At 31.9% G+C, this 18,844-nt stretch overlaps 1 protein-coding gene across 2 annotated transcripts in view; it reads left to right on the top strand.

Moving 5' to 3' along the window:
• LOC115890471 (cytosolic carboxypeptidase Nna1-like) overlaps positions 1-18,844 on the top strand; it is a 109,743-nt gene that overhangs the window by 68,623 nt on the left and 22,276 nt on the right. For both annotated transcript variants that reach the window (XM_030910711.1, XM_030910712.1), the window contains exons 10-12: positions 5,577-5,736; positions 9,155-9,382; positions 12,813-12,904. In XM_030910711.1, coding sequence (XP_030766571.1) covers positions 5,577-5,736; positions 9,155-9,382; positions 12,813-12,904 — 480 coding nt within the window. The remainder of the gene's footprint in view (positions 1-5,576; positions 5,737-9,154; positions 9,383-12,812; positions 12,905-18,844) is intronic.

Genomic DNA, 18,844 nt, shown 5'->3' with positions numbered 1-18,844 from the left:
TTAAAATAGATCAGAGCTGATTTTTTCAATTTGCCATGTTAGTTGGAATTAAATCTTATGAGCTAAATTACAATCACTTCCTGACGTTTGATTGTATAATTGAATCCTGAATTTTCATTGTAATTCGGCGACAATATAATAAGTATTGTTCTACTATTAAGAGACCACTTCCTGACGTTCGATTGTGTTCATACCAAGTTCATATCGTATAATCGGGAAAAAACGGCGTTAGCGATGGCTATGAAATGAATATCGCTGTCATTTTATATGTAAATTTACATGGGAAATGTCATCGATCGTCCTTTTCCAGCCAACTGGACGCCGTTTTTTTCGGTATCATACGGTATTTGATATATACTATTTTTCATGACATTACAATATTATAGTACCATGAAACATATCAAGTGATACCATAATATAGTACCATATTACGATACATGGCGTTCGATTGAGCTTAAACTTGGTATACTATATCTTCAGTGACATTGTAATATCATGGTACCATGGAGCATATAAAGTGGTACCTTCTATAGTACCATATTTGATATTGACATAGCGGCAATAGGGCTTAAACTTGGTATACTACGTATTTTCGGTGACATTGTAATATGATGGTACTATGATGCATATCAACTGGTACTATAATATAGTACCATATTATGTACATGTCGTTCGATTGGGCTTAAATTTGGGATACTACGTATCTTCGGTGATGTTGTAATATTATGGTACCATGGAGCATAATAAGAGGTACCATAATATAGTACCATATTACGATATCATTTCCTGGCGTTCGATTGGGCTTAAACTTGGTATACTACGTATCTTCGGTTACATTGTAATAAGCTGGTACTATGATGCATATAAAGTGGTACCTTAATGTAGTACCATATTTCAATACCATTTCCTGGCGTTCGATTGAGCTCATATTTGATATATACTTGCGTATTTTTGATGACATTGCATTATTATGGTACCATGAAGCATATCAACTGGTACCATAATATAGTACTATATTACGTACATGGCGTTCGATTGGGCTTAAACTTGGGATACTACGTATTTTCGGTGACATTGTAATATGATGGTCCTATGATGCATATAAAGTGGTACCTTAATATAGTACCATATTACGATACCATTTCATGGCGTTCGATTGTTCTTAAATTTGGTATACTACGGATCTTCGATGACATTGCAATATTATGGTACCTTAAAGCATATCGAGTGGTACCATAATATAGTACACTATTATCATATCATTTCCTGGAGTTCGATTGGGCCCAAATTTGGTATACTTGCGTTTCTTTATAAAGATTTGTTCAATTAATAATTTTAATTTATTTTAGGAATTTTAATTTATTGTTCGATGTCGTCATGTCGTGACAGCAACTTTTATGCCGAACTAATATATTATTAATTGTACCTGTGTCACTTTTTAAAATCTACCTAGGTCTATATAAATAACGTGACAAACGGAAGAAATTTGTTATTATAGTATTTTTTAGTCAGTTGACATTTTTTGTACTGCATTTTAATAAATTATTTCCATTATTATTAAACTTATATTTCATTACTAACGTTCCAGCATTAATAAATATCACTATCAATCGCCCTGTATATTATTAATTTTAAAGGTAATTAAAGGTATTTTCTTAGTTAACATTATAAGGTTGTGTATATTAAAAATGTATATGTTTTGTAATAATATACTTAAAACTATTTTAATAGCCAAAAGAATAATTAATATAAGTGTATCTGATAAAAAAAGAAGAATAGAAATAAACACATACTGCATTATACACAATAAAAAGAATGGGATGCCAATTCAAGTCTTTTTGAATCTGGCAACTGTGCATATTTAGCCGAGCTACAAGGCCGTCGACGAGCCGTCGATCCAAAACCGAAAGTTCAAAATTTCTAATTATATTCTGATTATGATATTGTCGCGCCATCTAGTATTCTATTTGTGCAATTTTAGCTCTTTCATTTCGAGTATTTTTCTGTTGCGTAGCTAGATATTCTGTGCTTATAGTAATCGCAAAACAATTTCCGATGCACGTCATCAATTTTGAGTGGCAAGCGATGACGACAGTGCTGCCAGATTGTGATGGATTTATGAGATGAATCTTAATTTAAAATTTACAAACGATATATTTATTATATTATTTTTTCAAGAGTTTTACGTTTTATTTTTAATTTAATAACTAATATTTTAGTAACTAATTGATTTATTTGTTTTATAGCTTATTTTACTTATTACATATTGGCAAAAACTAGTCCATTATGAAGATTATTCTATGCGTTACTATGGGTTATTTATTTATTTATTGATGTATATCTTACAACGCCATAAGTGGTAATAACAAGTAAGAGGGTGATTTAATAACAACACACAATTTCAAGAAATGCAATACAAAAACTCGAATATTTTGTTCTTAAAAGAACTGTTTGTGCTTAAAATTGCGATTTTAAAAAAAAGACTACGAAAATAAGCAAAAAAAAACGAGAATTGCTCACAAAGGTTCAACAACACGATATTATACAAAATAATGACTGACTAATGATAATCCGGAGTTTAACCATAGTTTTTTTATTGCAAATAATTAATCTTCATACAATTTTATGACACCCGTATTTTTTTATTTTACTTCAGTTTCATCCCATATTTTAAAAAAAATTAATCAATATTAGGAATTTTAAATTTACACTTTTGCAATCTCTGACGTCACCTATCAAAAGTGTCACGGTTTGCCACCAAGTACAAAGGTAAATAAAAACCATTTTTCTAAATATATTTTAAAGTAGATATAAAATTAACTGGAAAATAAAACTTAAGGAACTTACGTTAAAATGATCTTCACAGCAAAATCTCATACTTTTGCTGACATATTGTTGTCTTACCGCTTCAAACCAGGCTCTTCGACGGCTTTCCAAACCAAACCAAACCAAACATCCGAACAACTTTGGTAGTGTTTAGTGCTTCGATAAAAATGGCAGTAGCCTGTTAACTATAACAATTTAAGTTTTAATTTCTAGTAGTAAAAATTATAAAAGTAAATTTAATATTGGGGTAATAAAGAATAATCCCACATAAAAACGTATTTTTTAACGTTCTTAATAAAAATAGTAAAATCTAACGTGATTTTAAGATATATGGTGTAAATACTGTAGCAGAGAACTAGACACGCCATAATATTATTCTTCAGAGGTTCGCGCCCTCTGTCAACTATTCAGTCAAATGTTGATAGGTGACGTCACAATTTTCTACGCGTCATTTCAAACCAGTGAAATTTGTACTGGATTTGATTTATCATTTATTCCTTAATTGTAACTTCGTTGAATTTCTTTTTATATTGAGGGAGTACTTTTTAATCACTTCAATTGAATTTTATATTAAAAATAACAAAAATTTACTATGGTTAATACCGGATTGTCAAATAATAAAGACAACACGGCGCAATGTGACCAACATAGCGATAAGAAAATTCGGTTTAAACTAATTTTTGCAGCTTTAATCTAAATAAAATAGCTATTCCAATCATTTGCTTTATAAAGTAAAATGAAGAGCTGCTTAAATTATACAACAAATTTTAACTTTTTTGTCAAAATTTCATTTAGTAAGGTTTATAGACTTTAAGGTCGATGTCGATATGATTGATGACGTGCATCGGAAAATGTTTCGCGATTACAACAGATTGATATATTTTTGGATTCACATACTTTGGACATGGTTCTGTCTGTTAAACTGATGGGATTAGAAGACAATGCCAACGTTAAGCGATGTAAAACTATATCTGGCCATATCATATTGCCATTAGATATCACTAAAATACGAGATACACTTTAAAAAATTTTAGCAGCAATATTTATAATATAATAAACATACATATACATAAATTCAAATAATTAGTTTTTTAACAGAAGGAAATAAACTGTGTGATGGTTTGACACTTAATGTCGAAGGAAGCTAGATAAAATAAAAAAAATATGCTTTAAAAAACTGAATGTTAAATAACTTAAAAACGATTTATTTTAGGTATAGGAATATGCATAATCAAAAATTAACGAATTGAAAAACCTTTGCACTAGTGAAATAAAAAAAGTGGGTTTCCATTTGAAAAAAAATGATTTATGATTTTTTAATCGCTCAATTCCATGACAGCTACGGCCAATGTTATATATGTCATTCAAACAATTTAATTTTTGAAATAGATTGCCACATGTCGTCACTTTATGTCACAATGGCTGTGGTAATCACTAAATTTGACATTTAGGCTATACAATTTTTGTTTACACATTGACAGGCAGTTTTTTCCTCCAAAATTTTTAAATATTTCTTTTTTCTCAAAAACGGTTAATGTTATTAGGTATAGAGTGTTTGATATCAAAATTCATTTAAAATTTTACGGAGAATTTAAGTATGTAATAAAAATGGGGGTACAGTCTGACAAACGGATCTGAAACAACGGGGCAACGGCAAGGGGATTGCAATTTTCTAAAATCATGACTGGTTTCATTCATAAAATATCCAGGAGCGTGCGGGGTTTCATAAAAATATATCAGGAATTTTTATAATATTTTCCAGTAAAGTTTATAATATTATTTTACTTTTTTTTAATATTATTTACATTTTGTTCAGTCATTTGCGAAATAGAGTAATATTTGTTAAAACGCGTGTACTATAATTACAATAAACACAAATCAAGTTAAAGATATAAAACACAATACAATAACACCGCCACTGGGTTTTTCAATAGTAGTGACTGTTTCTACTATTCCTAGAGAGGGGCATAAAGTTGGGGGTAATGGCGACAAGACGTGCGAGAATCTCGACCAATCAGACTGGTTGAATCCGGGATGCCATGATGAATTTTGTCAGCGTTGCCAGCTTACCCTAAGCGGACGTTATCTTAAGGAAATGCTTTACCTTTTATAATAGGCAGAATGAACGAAATCAGTTAATTAGATAAATATACATTATTACAATAAGAACTACGTCAACATATTAGCATATATGTTATAATGTATGCTGAAATAAATTAAAATATATTCAATTTATAGGTAATATCGAGCAACTTTGCTTTTCTATAATTAAACGTGACAACATCGACTTTTTTTTGGCCGAATTCCTTCCGCTGTTTTACATTCGTTTGTCAGATAATACCTATTTAAACTGAGAAAGTTGCTGTCAACTTCCGGTATTTCCGGAAGTGCCGCCCTATTGAAAATATTTTTAATTGATAGATCTCATTGTGAAACAATGATGTACAAAAAATCTTCGTTCTAGATAATGTAGTTTGCTAACAACTTCTAATGCACGCTCTGCCTGGGATACTCTATAGTTTTTTGATTGAAACAAAAAAATAATTTCCATAAAATATCTAAAACTAATAAGTAATACCGTATGATCGAATAAAAACGGCGTCAGCGATGGCTATATAAAATGAAGATCGCTGTCATTTTATATGTAAAATTATATGGGAAATGTCATCGATCGTCATTTCCAAGCCAACTGGAAGCCATTTTTTTCGACCATACGGTAATTGGTGGTAAATTAATCAACACATTTACAGGTTGTTAGAGGAATGCGGTGTGGCACTCTACTGCGATCTGCACGCCCATTCTAGAAAACATAACATTTTTATTTATGGTTGCGAAAACAGGAGAGGAGGTGACAGAAGACTGCAGGAACAAGTATTTCCACTGATGTTGCATAAAAACACTGCCGATAAGGTAACTAGCTAAAGTTTTGATACTATGACATTATTTAGTAGAATTCTCTTTTTCAATTTTTATATAACTTATGAAAATCTTAAGTATAGTAATGACCCTCGGTTTTGAAATAAAAACTCTAAACAAAACACCATATTTTTTTATCAAAAAACATAAAAAAAGTTAAAATTCTTGTGAAATATTATGATATTATCGAACAAAAATAAACGGTTATTGTTTTTAAATGCTTCATATCTTCTCCTGATATTTATTTGATCTGTCCGCTTCAACTGGAATGGGCCATCACCAATCAAATTTATAGGACCGTAAAGAATAAATTCTTTATGAACGATATCGGTGTCTTCCTTCTTGGGTTAAATAAAACTGTCGAGCTCTGCTTTCAGAAACTTGCATTTATAATGTGCATTTCCCATATCTTTAATAATTCGACCAATAAACCACGACTGGTCATAGAAAACCGCGTAATAGTTTTCTAAGTGTATATCGAGTCCATCAGTTTCCGATAATGGAAATTGCATTCTATCTGAAAACTCTTCCGAATCATCGGAGTCGTCGAGTTCCATCACGTCCGAATCAGTTGAGGAGTCAGTGCTCGTACTATCACCTTGATCCATAGTGTTTAGATTTTTTCATTGCCAAGGGCAACTGGGACTTCTTAGAAGCTGTTTTTTTTTCTGTATTTTGCTTGCACTTCCTATGAATCTTTTCAGTCGGTCAGTACTCACTCTACCATTAGACTTTAGACTGATCTAAAAGCCAGCAGTACGATGACTTTTAAATAATCAAAGATTTCTTGCCAAGAGTGAGCTTTATATACGGTGATTTTTCCGATATGCTATGCACTTTTTGGGAAAAATCTTTTAAACTTATGGAACTTGTTTCTAAAGAATCATCACATTCGCCGATTAGGGATCTCTTTAGAAATTAAGTCCGCAACCTTGTGCATAATTATACAATCTTCATTATTGACACAATTTGCTACATCTTGGTCAATTTCATTTTCCTCGGAGTTTTCATTAAGTTCAACATCATCTTCGTCAATATCTTCGTTGTCCTGTCCGTTTTTCTTCAGTTTTGTAAATAATGGTATCTGCATATATTTCCAGTTGTTTTCCTTGGCATTGATTCCAAAACGATTCATATCTTCTACGGCCATTTGGAGAGCTTCTTCAACTGTAGTTTTGATATCCATATTGAGGACTTCTTCTTCCAGTGGTAATTTTTCTTCCTTCAGTCTGTTTTTCAATTTTTTGTCTTCTCTTGGAAATGCAAAAGTTCCCCTTAGATCGTTTATGGTATCATTTATTGTGCTAATTCTTTCAATTCGATTCAGCATATCCTTTATACTAAAATTGATTACTGTTGAATAAATAGAGGTCATGGATCTTGCAGAATGAAATAAGGATTCGCAGGCTTGGCTACCAAGAATGCCGATGAATCGAGGAACGATGATTTAACGTAATTCATAAATTTAAGATACGCCACACTACCTTCACTTTGTGGAATTTTCCTTATTAAGTTGTTCAATTACCATCAGACTGCACATTTTTTCTGCGGAGGCAAAATTCATCTTGTCTTCATTTTTGAGATCAGAATCTGTAAGGGTGTTTATCTTTTGAAACCTTTAGGGCCAATTCACTGAAATGATCCGAGGTGGCAGTATATTGTCCAATTGGTAGATTTATTTTCGGTTTTAGGAAACTCGTACGCATTTTTGTTAAAATATAAGTGGTGTCCTGTACATAGCAGTCTCCATTTTTGTCTATGCTACACTGATACCACTGCCAGTCTGGAACTGACGAAGAATGTAGGGGCCCTGCAGCTTGTGTGTGGAATATCTTTTTTTTTCTGCTAAAGGAGATACCAAATCAGTATTTAAACGCATAGCTCTTAAAAGACGCCATCTGAAGAAAATCCAACAATTGTGATTCCAAATTTTTTAGCTTCTTCCTTTGTCCATTTCCATCTCAAAGTGACCTGTTCTGTAGTGAATGAGTTATCAGTTCCGAATAAAGACAGGCAGTATGTCGATGCCCCAGCCTGTAACGGTTGAGCCATTATTACCTAGGCATATGCTGCTTTCATACAAGTTTCAAAATAATTCAATCACATTATTAGATCTGGTGTCGTATTCAATTTTGCCTGTCATACGAGTGCCATCTTCGAATACCCATACCATTTTTGGTAAGCCTCTATCAACTAGAAATTTTAATAGGCCTTTGAAATCAAACTCACCTTCTTGTAGGGCGTCGTTTTTAGCGTCCATGAATCTATTCAGCGTAGAAATTGAGGGTAAGCTATTTTTCAAATTTGATTGTAGTGTTTCGTAAAGTAACCTTCCTCCAATATAAAAGAGATACACCGCGATTTTTTTTTGTAGCATCATCGTACCTATTTTGATTGTTTGAGCAAATAGAATTTTTGAGTGATACATCTTGCAATGTTTTGAGAAGTCGCGGTATATCAGTCTTTTGGTCAGTTTCTAATTCACTTATATTCTCCAAAAGTTCCTTCGCTAGTTCACTGTTTTTAATGACTATTTCGCTCACTTTTTCAGCGATGAAAAATTAATCCGTGATTAAACTTTGGTCATCTATTTGGTCAATTTTTCTCTAACTCGTCTCTCCCTCTCACAGCTTTGATATTTTTTTCTATTGCATTTAGATAGAACATTACCCTCATTCTGGATATAGATTTTGCGTAATTTTTTCAATGAGGTATTTGTATCGATGCAGTTACTATTATCTATAAGCGAACAAATTCCCCACTAAATTCCTCTAATTCCCTACTAATTCCTCACTAATTCCCCACTAATTCCCCACTAATTCCCACTAAATTCCTCTAATTCCCCACTAATTCCTCACTAATTCCCCTAATTCCCTACTAATTCCCCACTAATTCCTCTAATTCCCTACTAATTCCCCACTAATTCCTAGAGTTTGTACACCAAAACTCCCCTGAGAAATACCCCTCGCCTAAGTAGGTAGGAATTTCTTCATAGGTTGTATTTTACTATACCCATTCTTTAATGTTAGAGTCAAATTCCACCTAAAATCATAGTCTAAGGACTAATAAAAAATATAGGATGTTCTTTAAATGCGCAGTAGTGAACGTAACGTTTACCGGCAGACAGACGGCCTGCTGTTTCAGAGAGTATAGTAAAACGATGGATGTCAAAGGGACTTCTTAAAATACTTGTTTTCCCGACGTTGCTAGCTCTCGTACTATGAATTCATGAAAAAAATCATATGCAATGCAAACTTTATCTGACACTGAATTAAAGCAACTGGATCAAATAATTCAGGAAAACACATTCCTGTCACTCTTAAACGCAAATTTCTTTAATTTTGGATCGTAATGTTGTGTCATTGAAAAAGAAATTCTGACTGATTGAACTTAAATTGATTTTTTCTTTTAGTTTTCTTTTGAAAGCTGCAAATTCCGAATTCAAAAGGCCAAAGAAGGAACAGGGCGGGTAGTTATGTGGATGATGGGTATTGCCAATAGCTACACGTTGGAAGCTTCGTTTGCGGGGTCCATTTTGGGAGCTAGAACCGATACGCATTTTAGCACGCAGGATTTCGAACAGATGGGCAAATCATTCTGCCAGACGCTGCTGGACTTTTATGACGAGGATCCTAGAAAGGTAATTTCAAATAAGAAAAAACTAATTACGATTTCACCATCAAAAATATTTAAGAAATTCCATAATCTAATTCTCTACAGGGTGAAATATAATTAATACTGGATGACACTTCCAAGGTGTACTTAGAACAAGTACACTTGGATGCTGCCATATAACTCTACTTATAATAATACTGCGCGCGTCTCACTTGCACACTGCTTGTATAATATTGACTGTTCTGTCCAAAACGAATTGAAAGGCGTCAAAGTAAGTAGGCTGGCTGCCAACTTACTTGGATGCTACGAAGGTTACAACAACTCGACTTTTGATAAAAGAGTTGATATCATAGAAACACCATAAAAGTGAGACGCACTCAACATCTATGTGAGTATGCTTATAGCATCCGGTTGACTTGGTCCAAGTACAGGGTGTCCCTTTTTGGTTGAAATCATACGGTATCTCCATTATTAGTGAAGATAGAAGGGTGCGGTTTGCACAAACCTGTCCCATTTTTTTTGTCAAACGGAAGGCACATCTTCCGTAAACAAAATTTTCATAGCCCTCTTCAAAAACAAAATTTTCATAGCCTAATTTGGGACATCCCCTGTATCTCTGTTATTGTTAAGGGTATCGAGAAGGTAAACACTGTTTATTGTAGAACTTCTTACGTAGAATACAGCGCCGTAGTCTGTTATTCTACAAAAAGAATATATTTTTTTTAAATATGAACTAAAGTTATGTTTTCTTAAATGGAACACCCTGTATAAATTATAGGATCTAGTTTGCCATAAGCTTCATATAAGCATATATATATATATATATATATAAATATATATATATATATATATATATATATATATATATATATATATATATATATATATATATATATATATATATATATATATATATATATATATATATACATATATCATTCTATATTTATTATAAAAAAGTTATATTTTCTGGGTTGTGGTTCGTTAATAAATAATAAATTTAGTTCTCCCTTTAAAACATTTTCTCAACCTTTTAAGAAAATGTTTTAAAGAGAAAACTAAATTTATTATTTATTAACGAACCTCAACCCAAGAAAATATGACTTTTTTATAGTAAAGGAATGGTTCAAGAAAACTTACGCAAATATATTCTATATTTATTCATATACCGTGCTGGCAACTGTTACTTCTGGGTCGGCATTTACATGTGTGGAAGTAAATCGCATAGGGATCTTATTAAGTCGGAGTGAGAGAAATGCGACCGACCGACGCGATGCGCGACGGTGTGCTCTTGCGGCGTTGCCGATACGCCTTTCCCTATCAAGTAAAGTAAAATTTCAGCGATCGCAAACCGCTTATTTTTAAAAGACTTTTTTTCAAGAGATAACTAGATAAAATCATTAGACATGTTTCTGAGCATCTGAAATGGAATTATAAGGATATCGTTAGGGTGTCATTTTTTTATAACGAGAAAACGTCAGTAATCGCAATAATTTAAAAACTCAACTTTTTAACACATAACAGGCCATAACGCAAGAACCACTTTAGATATTGAAACTTTTTTTATTTTCAAGATCGGATATTTTACAATATGTTTACATAAGAAAAATTCGATAAGGTTGTTTTTTCCATTCAAAAATTGTAAACAATCGATCCATTTACTTTTGGAACATCGCAATTTTCAGCAATCGTGTAATTTTTTTATTGATAAAGATTTTCACATACTGTCTACAAAGAAAATACAACAGAAATATTAACAAAGTTCTTGAAAAAACCACAATCTATTATTTCTAATAGATTTCGAGATATCGATTTTTGAATTCAGAGTTCTAATAGCGCAACCACTATCGAACACCCACTCAATTCCACTTATTTTTACCAAAAATGCAAGTGTTTCTAGCTTGCACTTAAAAAAATTCAAGCTGTAAGCAAAAGTACAACGACTCGTTAATAAATAAACAAATTAAGTATCACGAGATGTAATTAAATGGTGAAGCTGAACGCATGACGTACACCTTTCCCTAGAACTTTAAGTACTAGCTTAATTCGGGTTTCTCTTATTACCGATTCTGAACCGTCCTAGAAGTGTGATGCGTATGCGCAGAAGGAAATATGAAGACATTATTTCATTTGCGCATGCGCTGCAGAGTTCTTGGACGGTTCAGAATCGGTAATAACAAGAACCCGAACAAAGCTACTGACAGAGGTATTGATTGGGTCGACCGGTCAACTGCGACAAATCTGCTATATCCCCTTCCACGTCTCTTAGCGATGTACACAGTTTCTCGGTTTATTTCATACGTTTGGCAACGTGTTTACTGTCCTCTCTTTGTTCAGTACATTATAAACGCATTGTACTCTTCTTACATACGGAAATCTCGACCCAAGACTAACCTTTGCAAGCCCTTAGTATATATTTTTTTCCTTTTCTTGGGTATGAGGTCTTTTATTAAATTGAAAAATGAAAAAAAAGTCCACTATGTTGGAGCGAAACGTCGCATAAAAAAAAAGTTTCCATCTTTCAATTTAATTAAAAAAACCTCATACCCAAGAAAGTGAAAAAAAATATATGGATATAATGTAAAGGTTTAAGAAAAACGAAAAAAAAATAATCTATATTTATTTTCACTATTTACTGCAATCATTAAAAGTTTTTATTAAAAGATCATATTTATTAGTAATGGTAACAGTAGAGATACAATAGAAAAAGTGGGTTTTGTAAGTAGCATATCTTGTTCTAGAAAAAAAAACTTGAGAAAAATCATGATTGATAATTAATAAAAGAAACTAAAGAGTTATTAAAAGTATACTACTATCTCTGTCTTGTTTTATTTTGGGAGCCACTAGTAAATTCTTTATATATTAGGGAAACTTAACTCTAACGCTTTTTGTAAATGTTCTAATAAAGCTATCGTACCGGAACTTGGTACCAATGAATTGGTACCAATGAACCCATATAATGGCCTCCCTGATTCCCAGATTTGTCCGTTCTAGATTTCTGATTTTGGAAATTTATGGACAATGAAGTATATCGTCGCAACTACAACAATGTCAAACGCCTCGAAAATGCTTTAATAATGCAAGCTTTTAAATATTTGCAAACCCATCCCGTTATAATAAATTCCATTATAAAAAAAAGAAAAATATATTCAGAGATTCAGTGGTAACAGTTCAAAGGTAAAATATATCAATCCCAAATAAAATTTTAATATGTGTTTAACTATTTTAGTAAATGCCATTTTGATTTTTTTGTTATTCATCACGGCCAACTAAAAGAAAATGATATATTTTAAATATTGCAGTAAATAGTGAAAATAAATATAGAGTGATATATATTTTTTCAGTAGCTCATAGCTAGACGGATCATATAATTTATAAATATACAAGGTGTTTCATTTAAAAAGCACAACTTAGATATATTTAGTTTGTAATTCCTAACATTTATCATTTTCTAGGAACGACTGCGCACGAAAATCATCGAACGATTGACGAAGGAGGGTTCGAACGCTGACGAACCCACCAACATCCCCCTCAGCGATTACTCGAGGTACAGGAAAAAGAAAAAGGGTGGCAAAAAGGCACCCACCACCGCACCTCTGACACTTAATACAACCCCCCCTCCACCACCACCACCAACCAATCAATCAAATAGAGTAAAACGACTTTTGGTCTAGCCCGATCTACCGGTAAAAGTGGTTCTAGTTTTTCTCACCGATGTGATGTTTTTTTTTTCTTTTTTTCTTCGTCTTCATTCTCATTGAATTATGTCCGTCCCTTTTCTTGTCTGCGTGTCTTGGCTCAGACTAAAGTTTGTAGAGTTAGTAGGAATATTTTGTAACAAATTGTTTTTTATAGAAAATTGACCAAAAAGTGCATGGTAAGAGTAGATGTAATACAATAGAATAATGGGGTTTGTAAGTAGCATATATGTATCTTGTTTCCTCTCTAGAAAAAAAAAATAGTATTTGCATATTTCAAGTCACCTTTAATCTAAGTTTTGTACTTGATTTAAAAGGTTAATAAGAATAATTAAGCAATAGATTTAGATAAATTTCTTTTAACTACAGTAACCGTTGTATACAGAGGGTGTTACATTACTTGACGTCATTTGTAAAAGTGAAATCAATACATCTCAACATTTACAATAAAGAGTACAAAATGCATTCGGAAGTATAAGAAGAAGATCTGTTCAAAGAGCTATAAATAAAATTGAACAAAAAATAAACTTGTGCAATAGGGAGGGTGATGGTAACCCTTTCGAACATGTAGAGCACTAGAAACTAGTTATAATAACTTCGATTAATATGATGCATATTATTAGATCGTACACTGAGATTTCGAATTCACAATATAAAAATTAAAAATAATATTTTTAAATTGCTGACTTGGATATTATCTATTTGAATCTTTCAGTTGGCTCGATTTTCCTTATTCAATGTTAATAGCGCTGATCAATATTGTTGCGATGAATATAATCAGATTAAATATTTTTTTAATTTTGTTTTCGTTCGTATAATATAGAGATGGAAACAAACTTCAATTTAAAAAGAGACTAAAATGTCAAATAATTTAGCTAAAAATTGTTTAAAAAAATCACCAAAATGAGCTCAAAACAAAATATATTAAACATTAAAGTACATGAAAATGTTTAGGTGTCAGTCGAGGTGTCAAATAATAATTTGCATACATCATCAATACAATTTTTGATGGTAAATAAATATTGCCAATGAAACTAAAAACTGATGCGCTGAAAGAGTCAACAGATAAATGAACCTATAAGATATTCAAAATCACAATCATAGTAGAACTGTACATCTTCCTGTAAAGATAAGAAATAGCATCTAAATAATTTCTTTATACGCATTCTAAAATCATAGATTCTAGAATAATAGAAAAGGCGATATTTTATTAAATTAATAAAATACAACACTGCCTAATGACTGTTATTTCATTTCTATTATTTATTAACATTTTGTATATATAAAAAATGTATAACAAATGAAATATAGAGTAATATACAGTATGTCCCCGGATTGTCTTTACAAGAGGAAACGGTTTTTTATTATTGACATTTTGAGAAAAATGCATTCTTCATAAAAATTTGTGCTTGTTCTAAACTGTTTAATCCCGTTTATGCTTTTCCAAATTTTCATACCATTTTAGCGAAAATTTACAAAAACATGGAAACACAGTTGATTTTTTTTAGGTCCTAAAAATCAAAAGGTGTTTTCTATGGTAATACAATTTCGATTTCATTCTTTGACCGATTGTTGAGGAACTGTAGGAATGAAGTCAAAATGATATTACCATAGAAACATCTTTTGGCTTTCAGTTCCAAAAATTCAACTATATTTTCATGTTTTTTTTTAATTTTCTCTAAAACGGTATGAAAATTTGGAAAAATATAAACGGGATTAACCATTTCAGAACAAGCAAAAATTTTTATGAAGAATGCATTTTTCTGAAAATGTCAATAATGAAAATGTTTTTCCTCTTGTAAAGACAATGCGGAGACATACTATAGAACAAATAACTAAATAAATATTAAGTTGCATTCATTAGTTCAACAGTATGGAATAGTAAGTAAATTATAAGTATATTTTTGAGTATACTATGCTACTTACAAATCTCCATATTATTGAAAAAAAATAAGAAAAAAATTATTTTAGTTAAAAATTAGATACCAATTTCAAAAGTAGTTTTGCTTTTGTGATGTCCACTATTAAAAGCACCATAGATCACCACCACATGATTTACATTTTTTGCACACTATTTTTGCATGTTTTACCTAATTGTTTTTGTATATTTCATAGTTGATTTTTTTTTTGTTTATTTAATTATTGTTAGATTTATTTTTCATGTGAAAAATAAATCAATAATAATTATATTTTTTACTATTAGATATGTAAAACTTGAAAATTAGCCTTTTTATAAATCGATCTTAATATTTTATAACAAGATTGGTTTTTAAAACTGAAAAATTAAAACTTGTTTAAATGGAAAATAAAACATAGTTTTAATATTCACAATCTTTGATAAATAGGCGAATAATTTCGCTTTAAAACAATAATTTTTAATATTAAATTTGTTTATTTTCGTATTTTTTTTTATTTGTTTAAATACATAATTTATAATTTATTTTTAGTTTCTTATTCAAAAGTATCTTAGAATGATTTTATATTTAACAATGATTTTTGAATTTAATGTTATTGAGCTTTCGAGTTGTCTTCTGGTATCTATTACGTATAAGTATTATCTTTTTAATGTTTTCCATTATTCTATGGCAAAAAGAAACGAGCCTATCATATCCACAAGAATTATGTAACCGTGGTAACACAGAGGTCACCACTGTCCACCAAGAGGACCTATGGGAGTGACAGTTGTGTTTGTCATTAATTTACAGGTAAATGGTAATTTCTGTGATTTAAACAAAATTTTTAATGGCCGGACTGCGCAGTTTGGCCTCGAAGATAAATTGTATTGGTGTTCCTACCTTTACATAACTCTTGTGGATATGATATGTTTTTCTATAATCGTCACTGAACAAAATGATATATTACAGGGTAAATAATGTATAAGTAAGACATACTAGAAGTTAAGTTAACCAAGTTAGGGTTTAGTTATACCAAAATGTAACAAAATAATCAATTTACTTTTGAACAAAAAAAGAATAAAATACATTTTAAATTATTGAATAGGTAGACAAAAAATATTATGCAAGTATTTTGAGCATAAGACAAATAATACTTTGATTTTTATTGATTTATTTTGGTGTCTTTGTTTTCCGAATATTGCAGTAATAAAACCTTTAAAATTAAAGACTACTTAAAACTAAATATACTAGCTTGATTTGATTTCCATTTTACAAGAAATTTATTAATTAATAAAGAACTTGATTCTCTATAGTGTTCAATTTTTGAAACCAAATCTTATCAAGCTTTCTATGTAATAGGACTTGGATTGAATTTCATGTTTTTTTATTCACGTTTAGACGTTTCTAGACTGATTTTAGTCATGGTATTGGTCATGCACAAAAGCAAGATCAAGAGTAGCTTTAGATCCGCAAAACCAAGTCCAAGACCGACCAGTGCAAGATCCAGCATGCAAAACTCTTACGGTCTTGCATTTTTTCATTTATGTCATTTTTCATGGATAATAATTAAAAAGAAGTATAACGAAATTTTTATTTACTCACATTTTATAGTATAATTTATTAAATAAAAAATATTAAAAAAAGTCTCTGCAAAACTATTGCAAGCAAATATGTGATTTATGGTAGGCGTCAACAATAAGCCAATAATATAACATTAGTATATTTTTTTTGTCAATCTACTAAATATTCCCGTATTATATCAGTTTTAGTATTAGGCGCCTAATGTTTTTAATCCATTCAAATAAATAAATATGATATAGATAATAGTGTTTTTCAAGGGGTTTTACAACTTTTACTTAAAATTTTAAAGAGAGAAGTACTGATTCAATATACAGCGTGTCCCAATGTTCCGCGGACATAGCAACTACTACGTATTTTTGGAATCAAAGTAGGTTCATTAGACACAATTTGCCTCTATACAAAAGTACTTTGCTTGTCCGTTAGAGGACATCAATGAAAATTAAATCACATTGTTAATTAATTGAAAATTTATGAAGCTTATTGCCAAATATTATTTGTGATACTAACATAAAATTCTACATAGCGCTTACTTGATGTGATAAGAAACATTTTTTGTAAATCAGCTTCTGAAAAATAATTCCTTAAAAAGTATGCGAGGTGGCGTTTACAAGAGTCAAATTGTGTAGTAAATACTAGAAGGGCCATTCTACGAAAATAAAATCGGTCGTCGGTGGGGTTGGAAAATATTTCTAGTAAAATTTATGTTGGGGTGGGGGTAGTTTTTACCCTTCCTGTACTTTTTCTTAGTTTTTATAAAAGACAAATGCTAAGGCACCTCAAATCTCATTCAAATTGGAATAACGCTTCTTAAAATATATTAAAAAATGTGAAATTTGATGCCTCCTAACGGCCAAACAAAGCACACTTTTGTATAGAGGTATATTGTCTCCAAGAACTAATTTTGATTCTAAATATATGTAGTAGCTCTATGTCCACCGAATATTGCTACACGCATTGGTATTGTTTCGGATTCCGTGGGTCCACTATTTAAACTCACGATAAAATACTTAACGAATTTATTTTCTCACTTTATACACAATTACTAACTTATAACACACAACAAACTAACTATTTATAAGATTCCTTCACCAAATTGTCCGATTTTCAATTTCCACGCGGTATATTCAAATTCCAAAAACTGTCTCAGTTGTCGATGGCTCCGGCTTATATACTCTATTGACTGCTTCTCGAAATTTCCCCAATTCTCGGAAAGCGTACTTCTTCATACCAGACAATTCTATTGTCTGATTCCCTTACTTCTCGACTTGACTAAAAGATGGCGCCTGAAAAAGTCTTTTAATTTCTGGCGGATACGTTGCGGTTGTGCAGGCAACCAGTAATACATTTTTTAATTTCTGGCGGATACGCCATTTTTCTTGACATTGCCCCCCTTCTCAAATTTGATCGTCCCGATCAAGGTTTCCTGTCTGATATCTCTTCAATCGATCCAGATGAACTACTTTCATCTTACTTCTAGGGCTGCGTTGAATCCGGTACACAACATCATTTATCCTCTTGATGACTGTATAAGGACCTTCCCATGCTGGAGTTAACTTTGGGGACCTCCCTTTCTTGCGCTGTGGGTTATATAACCATACCATATCGTCCTGTTGAAATCCCGTAGAATTAGCTCTGAGGTCGTAACGAGCTTTCATCCGGTCACTGGCTAGCGTAATCTTACTTCTCACGGCCTTATGAATTCCCAATAACCTTTCCTTCAGTTCATCCGCGTAGTCCTCTACGTTCGTGGTGCTGTCGTCTGGTGATCCGAACACCAAGTCACAAGGCAACCGTAATTCTCGACCAAATAAAATCTTCGATGGTGAAAGTCCGGTGGTGTTGTGAACTGCACTTCTATATGCCATTAGGAATAGTGGTATATGCTGATCCCAATCTCTTTGATGTTCATCCACCATTTTCGAGAGATGTTCTTCAATGGTCTTATTGAATCTCTCGACCATCCCATCAGACTGCGGATGTAAAGCTGTTGTCCTAGTCTTGTGAATACCAAGCAGATCACACATCTTCTGGAACAGTCTTGACTCGAAGTTCCTTCCTTGGTCAGTGTGAAGCTCTAAAGGAATTCCAAATCTACTGAAGACATTATTGACTAATACTTCAGCTACAGTCGATGCTTCTTGGTTTGGAATGGCAAAAACTTCTGGCCATTTACTGAAATAATCCATCGCCACTAAAACGTACTTGTTGCCCTTGTGCGTTTCAGGGAATGGGCCTGCAATGTCAACAGCGATTCTTTCGAATGGCAGTCCAACGTTATATTGTTTCATTTTTCCCCTAGATCGAGTGCTTGGT

Source organism: Sitophilus oryzae, unplaced genomic scaffold (assembly GCF_002938485.1).
Source record: "Sitophilus oryzae breed Bouriz unplaced genomic scaffold, Soryzae_2.0 scaffold_866_pilon_pilon, whole genome shotgun sequence".
Taxonomy (NCBI): domain Eukaryota; kingdom Metazoa; phylum Arthropoda; class Insecta; order Coleoptera; family Curculionidae; genus Sitophilus; species Sitophilus oryzae.
The sequence above is the reverse complement of the archived record's forward strand: the minus strand, read 5'-3'. Positions and strand labels throughout refer to the sequence as shown.